Consider the following 14270-nt stretch of genomic DNA (forward strand, 5'->3'; position numbering starts at 1 on the left):
AGAGCTGCCCAGGCCAGGGGCACTGTGGAGAAAGCAGTCAAAAGCTCCAGTCCTGAGCCTCCCCCTAACCTGCAAAGGGAGCTCAGAAACTGCAAGTCATTTACAAAAGCTCACAAGAGGTTTGTGCAGGGATCCACCAAGGGTGACTGCAAAAGAGGATATTCGTTTGCTGAGAAGCTGGCTAGGAACAAAAGACTGCATTCCACGGGACACTTGCTAGCTGCTCCCTGTGGTCGCCTGGAGAGCAGGCCTTTGTGCCCAGCAGGTTCTGTGAAGCCTACATCTCAGCTAATTTGTAAATCGGCCATTCCGAATTTTCAATTCACTCTTTTCCAGTTTATCTTTCTTAAGGACAACTTACTTTAAAATGGAAGATCTATAAAAACATTTCTTGTAGAAGAAAAATCACCTAGCTGTGCCCTACTCCCTCACTCTTTTACACTGCTGTCAGGAAAGATGCTTTACCAAAATGATTGTAGGGCTGTGTATGAAGAAGTTAAAAAGAATTTGAATCTTTAGTCTATTTTGGAAGATAGGTGTAAGGGGGAAAAGAGACAGGAAATAATGTTAACATTTATTGGGGGGGTGGGGTGAGGGGGATACAACTTCTGAGGATTAAAGAACTAGTCTCAGGAAACAAATGGAGTGAAAGTAGGGTTCAGAGGTTCAAAATGGGGGGTCACAAAATCAAAAGCGTAATGGATCCCGAGAGTGAATGTAGGAATACTGGGATATTTATCTCCAATCTTCTGAGCTAGTGTGGGCAGGGAGGCAATGATCATCTGTCACATCCGTGGTGATAATGTCTGAGTCACATGGTGCAGTACCTCCTCTGTTACAATGAATGTAGCAATTGTATGGTCAACAGTGATGGTAACAAAGCTCCCCTACCACTTGCTAAAAAAAAAAAAAAAAAAAACTTTCCCCTCCAACCTATCTTATACATGGGAAAGTCTAAAAATATTAAGTGAGAAGAGACACTAGCCCACCTGCTAGTGAGGAAGACATGACCCATGAGAGAAGGTGATAAGTCCAAGGTCACACTGCTAATTAGAAACGGGTGGACCAGGCTCCCCTCCCTGGAGATTCTTATGGGTAGTGTAACATGGAGTCTCCTACTGGAACGCTATCTGGGAAGGTTAACATTTAAGCACATTTTAGCACAATTTTTAAAATCAAATGTTCTAAGTAGTTATCTGACAGGTTCAAGAAACTAGACACTGAGTAAATGCATTTTAATGGGACAAAACTATGGCAAAAACCAGATGGGGCAGTAAACAGGTAGAGCAGTCCAGAAGACAAACTCTACTTCATAATTTTGCTGCCCAGGGCTATTCCCTCTGAAAGCTATTTGCTCTGTTGTACTTTTTTTTTAAAGTTGGTTTTATCCAGGGTAAGGTATGCTAAGTACGCAGAGGAAAATTCCAGAGCTATACCCCACTAACCAAATCACTAATGACTAAAAAGGTGGAGTTTTTGCTCTCCCACCTGGAAGAGGTGGTTACTTTTAGACACAGTGAAAGAGAAGCAAATAGATTAAGGGAAAGGATCTCATGATCATACAAAAAAAAAAAAAAAAATCGGACCTTCAAGACGATCAAGTTTTGAGCTAACTTAGAGGGGAAAAAAAGGAGAGGCCTAGGAAAAAAGAGAAAAGAAGAGGAAAAAACCAAAGCTTCCTCTTTAACAGTGAGAATTAAGGAGACAAACAGTGGAAGGGATTCCAAAATCCCTGGGGCTCTTTGGATCTGGTCTAATTTTTTAATTGCCTCCAAGCACGGAATTCAGCCTTTAGGGTCTGGATGCTATTGGGAGGAGGTAAAGGACCTTTCCAGAGTCCTGGGGCTTCCCAGCCCCGGGTGCACAGAAGGGCTACTTGTATCCTAGCAACTACCACAGGGTCCCCTTTCATGCCGCCCTATTAAAGAGCTGCAACCCCAAATGCCGGAGTGTTAGCAGGACACAGAGTACAAAGTGGAAAGGACTGCATTTTGGGGTCACCCTCCACTGGCTCCCTCCTGGCATGCCACTGCAGCCCCATCCTCCCACTAGCCAGTTTCAGCTTCCCCTTCCCCAGACCCAGGGAAGCAGTAGGTGGTATCATACTTGTCAGTGACAGCTGAACCTGAACAACCCCTGGGGGCTAACTCAGAGTGACCCTCTTCCTCCATGGGTTGGGCCTCCACAAATTCCACCAACCATGGGTGTCAGATGTGAATGAGGAACCTATGAAGACAAAAGAATCCCCATGGGTGGATCCACACAGCTCAAACCCCCTGCTGATCAAGATCAACTGTACACGGGCACAGGGAAGCCAGGAAGAGATTGTCAGAAAGTCTCTTTGGGAAGGAGTGCGGCATTTAAAGATAGAACTGAGTGTGCAGTGGGCACACAGCAGGAGGAGACCCAGACAGCCACCAGATCCGCTCATTCTGAGGTTACAATTAAGTCCCTAAAAATAAGGCATTTTGACTTTTTTATTATTATTAAAGATTTATTTATTTACACAAGCACTGGGGTACAGTCAGAAGCGCGGGAGGGTGAGAGAATTCACCAGAGCCAGAGCAGAGAGCAGAACAGGCAGAATGACGAAGTACACTGCTGAGGGGAGCAGCGGGCGGCAGGAGAGGTCTGCGCGCCATGTGGGACCCTCGCCCGGTGGCCGGGGATCAAACCGGCACTGCAGAGGCTGTGGGCAGCTTCGCAACCCAGCGCTCAACCACTGCGCCACCAGGGAGGCCCGACTTTTGTTTTTTAGATTGATAAGTCCTACTCTACCAGAAGGGCCCTACATGATATGACACACTTAACCTACAAGCTCTACCTTTCTCCATACCCAAGAGGTTTTAAATGTGCAGGAGCTTGTAGGGAAGAAAATACTGCAACGGGTGGGGTGAGGGAGGTGATGGTGGCTGCCAAACTGTATCCCTTTTTATCCACAACTCTCTTACCTCCCCCTGATTATCTGCAGCCACCCTCCAGTCAGCTGGTACTAGACTTAAAAGTCTTGGTGGCAGGGTCTCACCAGCCAGGCTTAACAGGGCAGCTAAGTCCTGTGCTGGCCTAAGAAGACAGACAGGTGACTCCATTCAGACCTGTAGGCCAAAGGCCTCTATGAACATGCTTTTAGAGCTTCTGTGTCCGTAGAGACAAATGCAAATACGCCACATTCCCCTAACAAATCCCGAAGCCATCCCTCTTAAATCAAGCGCAAAGTAAGAAAGGAAAAACAGTGACACACCCAGAAGGGACATATCGAGGCTTAATTTATAAAGCTCCGACCAGATTCAGACAAGGTTAGGAGCCAAGAGCACTTTCTGAACAACCCAACAAACCTCTGAAAAGGAGCACCCCGATGGGCACCAGAAGCAGTTCTATCAACTTGCCAGTGCTGGGGAAGGCGGAGAGAGCCCAGCTAAAATAAGAGCCACCTACACTGCAACATCTCTTTACTCCATAGAATTCAACCCACAATGACCCATATTCATGAATGAGATACAACTGTTTAGATCATGCTAAAACAGATCATTCCAAAAACCTGTTTAGCTTTAGAATTCATCTTTGGGCAATCTTAAAAGGTTTGGACTTTGGTAAAAGACTGAGTAACTGGAGTCTGAGGCAGGGATGTACCTGTTGAACACAGCTTTGTGAGTCTGCAACGGGAGACAGACAATTTCTGAAACACCGTACAAAGTGAATTTTAAAAGGCTGCTGTGATTCACTTGCTGTCTAATTCCAGGGCACTTTTTTTTTTTTTTTTTTTTTTTACATGACAGTCAAGTCCAAGCACAGGCTCAGTGAATGGAATCCCCTAAAGTTCTGCACAAATATACATGTGCTGCACCCAGGAAGGATTCAGACACATCACTCAAAGTTCGGACCAGATTCTGATGTGGTGCCCCTGCCGGTTTAGGGTTACACACTTGCTGTGGTTAAACTGCATTCAGACATAATCTGGGCATTAGAGGGAAAAAACATAACTGCCTCAAATGACCAACTTGAGATATGATCAATACTAGTGATTTCTTCCATCCAAAATCTTGTCTAAACAGTGAAGAAACAGCAAAAGCAGGCACAGATATACAAAAATGTTTTGGGGCCAAATATTCCCAAACTGGAACAATGAACCCTTGGAACAATGAAGACGGGTGTGGCTCCAAGGACACAGCCACCTTAAATCCCAGCATGTGCTATGATTTCTCCTAAAAAGTGTTATCCTTAGAGACCCAAGAAGAAACAAAGCATAACAAGCTTAGACTTCTCTTTTCTGTAGTATGAACCAGAGTTACAATTCTTAAAATAAAATAAAGCAAACATATACACCCAAGTAACAGGGAGGAGAGCGAAATGACAATTTTCTTTCTGCCCAGAAAGAAAATGTTATTTAGAAACATGGAGCATTTAGACGCATCAAACGCCAGATCTACCGGAGAGCAGCCTATGGCCACAGCGCAAGCTTCCAGGTGAGCCACTGAGCAAAAGAGTGGCTGCTGGAAAGGGAGGGACAGCTCAGCAAAACTCAGGTACCTTCAGGCCTCCACTGAAGAAAAACACAGGTTTGCAACTCTTCACCTACCAACCCAAAACCCCAAACCTCTGAAAATTGAAAATCTGTAAATAACTTACTTGGCAGCAAACAAATCCAAACTTACTGGGTAGCAAAACAAGTCCAAAATACATGAAATCATTTCTAGTCTATTTTATTCTACTTAGTGTGAGTATCCCCACATTCGCTACTGAGATCATGAATTTGGTTATGGGTGCCGGCCCCAGATCCCTTTGAGGGTGTTAAATATGGACCATATTACCATTCTAAAAAAATTCTGAGTTTAAAAACCCACCTGGTCCAAGAGTTTCAGATAAGGGGAAGAGATTATAGACTTACAAGAGGATGATGTCACATCCCAAGGATGATGTAAGGCCCCTTTCAAAGGCAACCAAAGGCCTAAAAGAGTCAAATTACCTTCTGGTTGTTTCATTCTAAGCAGCTTCCTCCCCCAGACTGCAGCAGTGTTTGGCAGCCTTGCCTTAGAAACAGAAAATCTATTACCCTGGCCCCCAGTGACATGTCAAACCCTGGTTTCCTACCTTCACATACTCTGGCGTCGGATCCAGAAGATGCTGATCCCTGAAAAGAGAAAATATAAATATGAGAACACCCGAAAGCAATGCATTCTTAGCAGAGTAAAATAAAACCAACATTTTTTCACCCTGTTCATTCAAATTTTTTAAGCGGGGCTTACCTCCCTCCCCCCACCAATACTCAGAGCAGACAGTTCAAAAGTTAGAACACACACAAATTCCTTGTATGGTGTATGTTGGGGAGGGGAGGCTGGCACCACAACCTTAGTCTCCACATGCTTTCCCATCACATCCAGGCTCCAACAGTTAGGACGACTTATATATGGTAATTCTAGATACACTTGAGCATAAAAATTAGCTTAGAAGTCTGAAGCAACAAGCTGAGAGGCGGCCAGAGGTGGGAGTGAGGCAGGATGGGATGCCCAAGTCAGGCAGCACTTTGGATCGGGCAGCTGCGTCTCGCCCACTTTAACCAGATACTGGAGACTTCGGTGGGTGGAGCAATTCCCCAAGGTCACCGAGCACACGGGTGAGTGGGAGAACACAGCTCTGTACCCAGTTCTGCTTTAAGCCACAACTTTCCATTTTTTGTCTGGTTCGATCGCCCATCCAGCACTGGTGTCAAGCCAGCAATTCATCCTCATTTTCTCTGGTGCCCCTCCCATGTCTATACATGCCCATCATGATACCGTGACAGGATTAACTAGACAATTAAAAGGAAACAGCAGGAGTTCCTGCTGTTTCAGGAGGTGGCACTGACGAGGCTGACTTATTATAGAAAATGGGAAGAGGGTCTGATGAAGGCAAAGGGCAGGAAGGGGGCCTGAGAGTCATGTTTTCAGTGGCTGCCGAGTTAGCGGGAGGTGCTACTCAACAGAGAATGTGAAAAGGCAGCTGCCTCCAGAGACCCAGACTTCGAAAAATCAGCATCCCCTCAAAGACAGAATAGCTCCAAAGCCTGTGGATATTAGAAATTAAAACAAAATTAAATTAAATAAAATAAAAATTTAAAAATTAAATATTAATTCAATTTAAAAAATAAACCTATTATATGTTGAAGAGGTGACATTCTTATAAAAAGTAGGAATTTTTTCAAGACAAAAATTTAGTGAGGAGAGTGACACTGTCATATATCCCTATGAACCTTTTAATGTTTGCTTTGGTAGAAACAGTGGAATTCTCATATCTGCATTCAATGTTCTGATATGTCTTGGTTGAAATAAATGAAGAAAATCCATCCTCACACAGGTATTAATTGGAAAAGGGAGGGCATTTTAATAGACTTTTCAGATAATTATAGATATTCTCCTTTGACACCATACCCAAACTCCACAAGTGGTAGTTTCTGAAAGGCTAGTTGTAGTTATAACTCGCCTTGTGACGTGGAATCTAAAGTCACATCTATTACTCTTTTGTATCTATCTTGCTCACTGAATGAACCTTTTATTCATATGTGATTTTGTAACCAGTACTCTGGAAAACAATGGTGCATTGAGTTATACAAGTCTTCTAAATTTTGACCCATTTCACTACAATATGAAAAAAAAAATCACATTTGTTAATATCATCACTGACCTCATCAGAAGTTATTAAGTATTGGGAATTATCAAGTTTATGGTAGAAAATACAAGTTTTCTAAAATTTTGATTTTCATTTGAAAGCTTGATTCGTTTCACTGGCAACTAACACTGTCAAATCTTTCCTTGTTCTTAATTTTATTACTTTTAGGGAAAATATCTGCTAAATACCAAGACTATCTAATCATAATTTGCCATTTTTTAAGTCTTTTGTCGGGGGGCAGGCTCCATTTATCATTCTTTAGGAAATTTTATTTGGAATTTTGTACAGGATCTGATCTTGCCACCATATTTAGCAATGAAATCCTTTCATCTTTTGAAATCTGAAACATTGCTCTGTCCTTTAAAATAAACAATCCTCCATGCCCATGTGTTAGCATCTGAGGATTCAATCAAATCTCACAGTTCCACTATGTAGTTAGGTCTATGATGGCCACATCTGTACTATACAGACTTTTTGCCTTGTCATTTTTTCCTAAATAATATAGCATGACCACTAACAATAGCATTTACATTCTATTAGATATTATAAATAATCTAGATCTACATACAGCATGCGGATGTCGGAGGATGTGCCACATTACATTGGGTCATCAGCATCTGGGGAGCGGGTAGATGAACCAACATAGCCAGGCCCTATGCCTGGGTGACTCCTGAGGGAGCTCAGAGACTTGGTATCTAAGAGTCTGGGGTGTTCTCCCGAGATACTCCCCATCCTTGGATGAACCCCCTGTGTTCCTGTTTGATCCTTCACCAGACACACTTCTTTTGGCAGAAGAGAAGGAAACTGAGAAGCAGTAGTTAGGGATAAAACTGAAGTCCCGTTTTGACCTCATCCCCAAATGAACTCTGCCATGCTGCCAAGGGAACCCCTTTCTTTCTGTTACAAGAGCAAAGGGGAACCCAGTGTTGTGAATTCTAGTTCAGGCTCCAAGGGGTGCCCAAGTGGATCCTCGTACCCTTCTGCCCATCCTTTTTAGAGAGGCAGGGAGTGAACCACGGAGATGACAATAAAAAGGAGCGAATGGCATCTCAAATCCAAAAGCTTTAAAAATCATTGCCTTGATCAAATTAAAATCATATTCAAATGTGGATAGCCTGCCTCCCTTCTCAGCCAGCCACCACATCCCACCTAACCAGAGAGAAGACAACTACAGCACAGAGCAGTTGCCCTGCAGGCACAGCCTCTAATTTGAAATAGAATATTCAATTATTCATACAAGGCTGTGCAGCAAACACTTCTTGGACTGCAGATTTATATTCTCCAGCAGAGATCACGAGAAAACAAACAGAGGAACTTGGAAGCATAAATGAAAAGTTTAAAATAATTTTTTTTTTTTTGCCAATTATGAATCCCCACCCATGTGATTCCATGATGAGCATCCGTCTCTCTTTACAACGGGGAGTCTGGCAGGCGCCCACAGCCCCTCCGCCAGGCCTGCTGGCCTGCGGCGCATGGCCCACAGACAGCAAGAAAGCAGGAGGGTGAAACCAGACTCTCCTGTTATTTTGTCCTTAAGTTATTAAGTTTTAAATAACAGCACTGTATTTTACTCTTGTTAAATCATTCTTTCCACTGTCCCACTTTCTTAAGTTCATACCAAGTGATGTCTAATGGGGAATCATGGAAATGCTGTGTTTACTATTTAAGCTTTTCTCATTGGTAATCAGATTAAAAATTTCCTCCATATTAAAAGGATATTTGATTCTTGATCTGTAAGTGCTTGCTATTTTGAGTTAAGGGATTCTCCATCTTGAACACACTAGCAAAATTTCACTAATGCAAGACCTTTTCTGAATGGTCGGGATACAGATAGGGAAGGAAGAGTCCTATGTCTGTCTTAAATTATAGGATGTTTTACAGCTGGGACTACATCAAATTAAAGAGGTTCTGCACAGCAAAAGAGACAATAACAAAAACAAAGAGAAACCCCACCGACTGGGAGAACATTTTTGCACACAACACTAATGATAAAGGACTGATCACAAAAATCTGCAAAGAGCTGATGAGACTCAACAACAACAAAGAAAAAAATCCTGTCAAAAAATGGGCAGAAGAGCTAAAAAGAAACTTCTCTGAAGAGGAAATGCAAATGGCCAACAGGCATATGAAAAAATGTTCAACATCACTTGTAATCAGGGAAATGCAAATCAAAATTACCATGAGATACCATCTTACACCAGTGAGAATGGCACATATTAAAAAAACTAGCAACAACAAATGTTGGCGAGGATGTGGAGAAAAAGGAACTCTCCTGCACTGTTGGTGGGAGTGCAAACTGGTCCAGCCACTATGGAGAACTGTGTGGAGATTTCTGGACCTACTAAACATAGAGCTTCCATATGATCCAGCAATTCCACTCCTAAGTATTTACCCAAAGGACACAGAAACATCAATTCCAAAGAGCACCTGCACCCCTATGTTTATAGCAGCACCGTTTACAATAGCTAAGCTTTGAAAACAACCCAAATGCCCCAAAATAGATGACTGGATCAAGAAGATGTGGTCCATATACACCATGGAATATTACTCAGCATTCAAAAAAGATAAACACATGCAATTTGCAGCAACATGGATGGCGCTGGAAGGGATCATGCTCAGTGAAATAAGGCAAAAAGAAAAAGAAAAATACCAGATGGTCTCACTCATAGCAGGAATCTAGAAAACTTAAATAAGGGACCAGGAAAATGAATAACTATAAGAAAGTGAAAATCAAAATCAACAAAAACTATGAACCAGAGACGCTCTATGGGGAGAGGGGGGCGGGGAGGGGAGGGATTGGGGTCAAAATAAGGGGATTGCAATTGTATGGGGAATATAAAAATAAAATTTATTTTAAAAAATTATAGGATGTTTTAAATGAATGTTTACTTTAAGCATCACAGAATAAATTAATAGCTAACAGTGTCACCAAACAAACATCCTTTTGGATAGAACATAAAAAGAAATAATTTCTGATAAGATGATGATTTCATGCAATGGAGGAATGTGAGAAACTAGATCCAGTTATTCCAGACGGAGGAGGATAAAGGTCCCCCCTTCAATTCCACACACACTAGTCACCTGCAGAGCTGCATACCCTGTGTTCACAGCCACGGTGTCTGTGTCCTGGCTCATGGTGCTGCATACGGCAGACCCTTGAGAAGCACTGGTTTGAACTGCGTGGGTCCACTTATACTCAGATTATTTCCAGCCCTGTTCCTCCTCGGCCTCTGTCTGTTCAATGTGGAGACTGTGAGGATGAAGACCTCTATGATAATCCACCTATGATTTTCTTAACATTTTCTTTTCTCTAGCTTACTTTATTTTAGAATATAGTATGTGATATATGAACAAAATATGTGTTAATCAGTTGTTTATTGGTGAGGCTTCTGATCAAGAGTGGACTACTAAAAGTGAAGTTTTGGAGAAGACAAAAGGTATACATGGATATCTTAATGTGTGGGCAATGAGAGTACGTCAAGATTGTATATATATGTATATACGTGTGTATATATATGTATATACGTAGATATACAAATACATATACATACATATATATCTCGACTCTCCCTCTACAAGGTGAACTCTTCCAAAGTGGTGATAGGTCTACTTCATGCCCAGCATCTCCCAAAGTTCTTACATTCATTCCACAAACATCAAGCATGTACAATATGCCATACACACCAATGCCAGCGCACACCAATGACAAATCAATAGACCCAACACAAGTTAGTGAGAGAGTCACTGAAAGGGAAACACCAGAGGTCCTTTCAGGCAACCAGCTGCGTATTTAGGGCCAAGTGGGCCCTGTCCTGGTGAAGGAGCTGTGCGTAGGTGGGGATGAGTTAATAAACAAGGGCCCAGACAATGAGAGAAACATGCAAACACATGGGGACATGAGAGAACAGGGTACATCTGAGGAGCTCAAGTATTCACAAGTTAATTCTAATCTAGGCTACCACTGTCTCTAGCCTGGACCCCTGCAATCCCCCCCAAGTTCTACTCCAACTTCACAATCTCCGCACAATAGTAAGAGACCCTTAATCAGATGACCCTGCTGCTCAGAATCTAATAGCTCCATCTCATCAGGATAAAATCCTGACGGCCTCGGGACTCCCTGGTGGCTCAAGGGGTTGAGCATGGCGCTGTGAAGCTGTCCGCTGCTTCTGTAGCACAGGGTCAATCCCTGGCCGGCCAAGGGGCTGCCCATATGGTGCAGCAGACCTCTCCTGACTTGACTGCTGCTCCCCTCAGCAGAGTATTTCAGTCAATCTGCCTGTTCTGTTCCCCACTGTGTCTCTGGTGAATCCTCTTACCCCCCACACCTCTGGCCTGTACCCCAGTTCTTTTATGCATAAATAAATAAACATTAAAAAAAAAGAAATCTTGACGTCCTCACTCCCTGTGGCCTTTGAGGGCCTGGTTGATGGAACCCAGCCAGTGCTACAACCTCATTGTGGTAGGGAGAATTCTTAAGATGCCCCGTTCCCAAGATCCCCTTCCTCAGGAGCAGGAAGGGCAGGAGGCTGGGAGATCAGGATGCAGAAGAGGCAGGGCCAGTTCATAAGAGGCTTGGATACCATGTGAACACATTTAGATTTTGTTATGAAATCCAATGGGATTTGTTAAAGGATTTTAAGCTGGTGTATAATCTGAGATGTGTGCTTTAGAAACACCAACCTGCAGCACTGTGGAAAGCAGACAGTGGCAGGGCAGTGGGGTGGAAAAAATGGATTTAGGAAGACCAAAGGCAAGGGTGCTCAAGTGGGTTGAGTGAGAGATGACAAGACATGAACTAGACAGAGGCAGTGGTGGACAGGGTACATTTAGGAGATTCTTAGAAGTGAGTATAGATAGATCTTGATAAATAACTGGATTGGGTGGGTGAAAAAAGAGAGAGGTAAAGGCATTCACTGAATTCTTTCTAGGGGAACTAAGTTTAATGGTGCCCAGCACATGGTTAGGACTCAATATATTTGTGAGGAATAAGCTCTCTCTGCCACGAGAGCTGTACTATAGTCATGTGTAAGACTGTGGGAATCTGAATTAAAGACATGACCACACATCCACCCATTTCCCAGGGTTAGCAGTGCACGTGATTGTAGCCATTCATCTTCTGGCAGTCTCAGTAAGCTCCCCTTCCTTCTCAACTGGTAAATAAGTCGCTTTTAGGTGGATCTTTCATATTCCTCAAATTATGACCTGTAAATCTTCCCATCAATTTGATAAAACACAACATTTAGGGAATTCCCTTCACACCAGAAAAAACAGTTAACTCAGGAGATGCACGAGATAGCACAATAAAGTGGCTATGCAGACACTGGCCAAGACTGCTCAAGTTTATATCAGCCTCTGCCCTTCTGTCACCCATCCAGAGAGCTGCCCCCTCGTTAGTTTGGCTTTTCCAGTGGACTATAAGCTCCCTTAGGGCAGGGGCTACTTCTGTCTAGCTCATCAATGTATGCTCAGTTTTTTTGAACAAAGCTTATCACATAGCAGCTAGTTAATAAACAAGGGCAATAACAGATGAGTAAAAACATAAACCACAAATAACTACCTTTATCTCATAACTGTATAATCCAAATAAGGTCTCAAAAAAATTAGACATTTCACTCTGGCACTTTCATTTGCTTCATACATAAGACCATATAGTCTAAAAACTAAATGATAACTCAATTTTCAAAGGCATCATTGAAATCACAAGACAAGGAATTCTCAAAGAACACACACACATACATACAAGACAGAAACAGAAACAGAGCAAATATAGAACATAAAACACACAGTAGCAAAAAAAAAAAAAAAAAAAAAAAAGGTAAGGGATCAGACTTGGGTGCATAAAAGTGAGCACAGAGCCCTGGATCCCTACATGAGCTGGGTCCTTAGGGCAAGTAAGGCCCCTGGGGTCCCCTAAAGAATGAATGTCCTAAAAAACATGTTGTATGCTCTAACAAAGGGAACCAGGAAGGAAACCTACTGCCTCCATGACACATTCTGATGAAAAGTGGCAGAAATAACAGCCTCTCCCAAGAATTTGTAGTGACAGTTCAGCTTTCAGGTTGGCCAGGGATGTGAATGTGTCAACCTGCCACTTCAACAGAGAAATTCAAAACTGAGAAATTGAAGTTGGTACTGCCCGTTTGTAAGGGAACAGTGTAAATTTCTTCTGTTGGAAACCTTTGCCAGTAGACCACTACTCAGGATATCCACAAATTTGGTTAAATTTTTCAGAAATAACCATATATAGGAAATAAACCCCAGTGATGGAAAGTCAGCAGAAATAGTAAGATTGAGATTCTTAAGACATCAGATATTGTAATATCAGATATACACAATAAAGTGTGATAATTTAATAGAAAAGCAGTAAATGAATAAAAATAAATCAATAGTAAATGAATTAATAAATCATGATAAAAATGCATTTAAATTTATTAACTAAAAAGCAAAAGATGGAAAATAAGTGGACAGATATAAAAATAACCTATTTCTAGAAATAATATACAGATACAAGTAAAAATATGAATTAAAGATAAATACCTGCTAAATAATAGACACGACCAAATATTTATGATTAAAAAATATATATAAAGAAATTGTATAAAACTTAACACAAAAAGAAACGGTGACAGAAAATGTAGAAGAGACATTAAAGGTATAATAAAAAGTCCTAATTAAATTTAACCAGACTGCCAGAAAGACAGAATGGAGACAAAGGGAAAAAGCAATCATCAAAGAAATAATGTTGGAAAATCTTCAAAATTAATGAAAGATACCAGTCCTCAGATTCAGGCATCCCAAGCAGTATGCCGCCTCTTAAGCGGTATAAACAAAAATACACCCTAACCTAGACACCATGGACTCAAAGTACAGACCAAACACAAAGGGTAGGTCTTAAAAGTACTCAAAGTATAAAGGTTTCCGCAGAGCATGACCTGTAGCAGATTTCATCAGTCAAAAGGGAAAGTGTGGAGCTCAAAGTTTTTTCCCGGCAAAAAAACTACCAAAAATGAGGATGATAAAGACATTTTTGGACACCCCCCCAAAAAAAATCCCCAAAACAATGAAACAGAATACCCTTCAGGGAGAAGAAAACAAATATCAGAAGTAAAGCTTTGGAGTGAATGATATGCAAGGAAACTAAGCACACAGGTAACTCCAAACCAGACAGGTGGTATTAAACAAGATAAATATCTATGTGGAGGGTTAAAAACAGTGTTGGAAAGGATGTGGAGAAACTGGAAACCTTGTGTTCTGTTGGTGGGATAATAAAATGGCACAGCCACTTTGAAGTCCTCACTATGGAGCTCCCACTAAGGGAGGGCCTCAAAACATTAAAAAAGGAAATAAAAAATAAAAAAGTTACCACGTTCCAGCAATCTCACTGCTGAGTATATACCCAAAGAAATGGAAGTACCATTTCGCAAAGATACTTGTGTATGCATGTTCATAGCTACCCGTGGTGGAAGCCACACCAGTATTCACCAAAAGGCAACTGATAAGCCATGGCACTTATGTATAATAGAGTACGATTTGGTCTCTAAAAGGAGGAAATGCTGACACATGCTACAACATGGTAGCATTGAACCTTGAGGGCTCTATGCTAAGTGAAATAAGCCAGTCCCAAAAGG

General features: G+C 41.9%; 1 protein-coding gene across 3 annotated transcripts in view; it reads right to left on the reverse strand.

Annotated features, from left to right (window-relative positions):
• Window positions 1–14270, reverse strand: part of BCAR3 (BCAR3 adaptor protein, NSP family member) — a gene marked incomplete at both ends in the record, with an annotated part of 103446 nt that overhangs the window by 61018 nt on the left and 28158 nt on the right. For all 3 annotated transcript variants that reach the window (XM_084243082.1, XM_084243086.1, XM_084243085.1), the window contains one exon: window positions 5089–5128. In XM_084243082.1, the coding sequence (XP_084099208.1) occupies window positions 5089–5128 (40 nt within the window). The remainder of the gene's footprint in view (window positions 1–5088; window positions 5129–14270) is intronic.

This window comes from Talpa europaea (assembly GCF_964194135.1).
Source record: "Talpa europaea genome assembly, chromosome: 9".
Taxonomy (NCBI): Eukaryota; Metazoa; Chordata; class Mammalia; order Eulipotyphla; family Talpidae; genus Talpa; species Talpa europaea.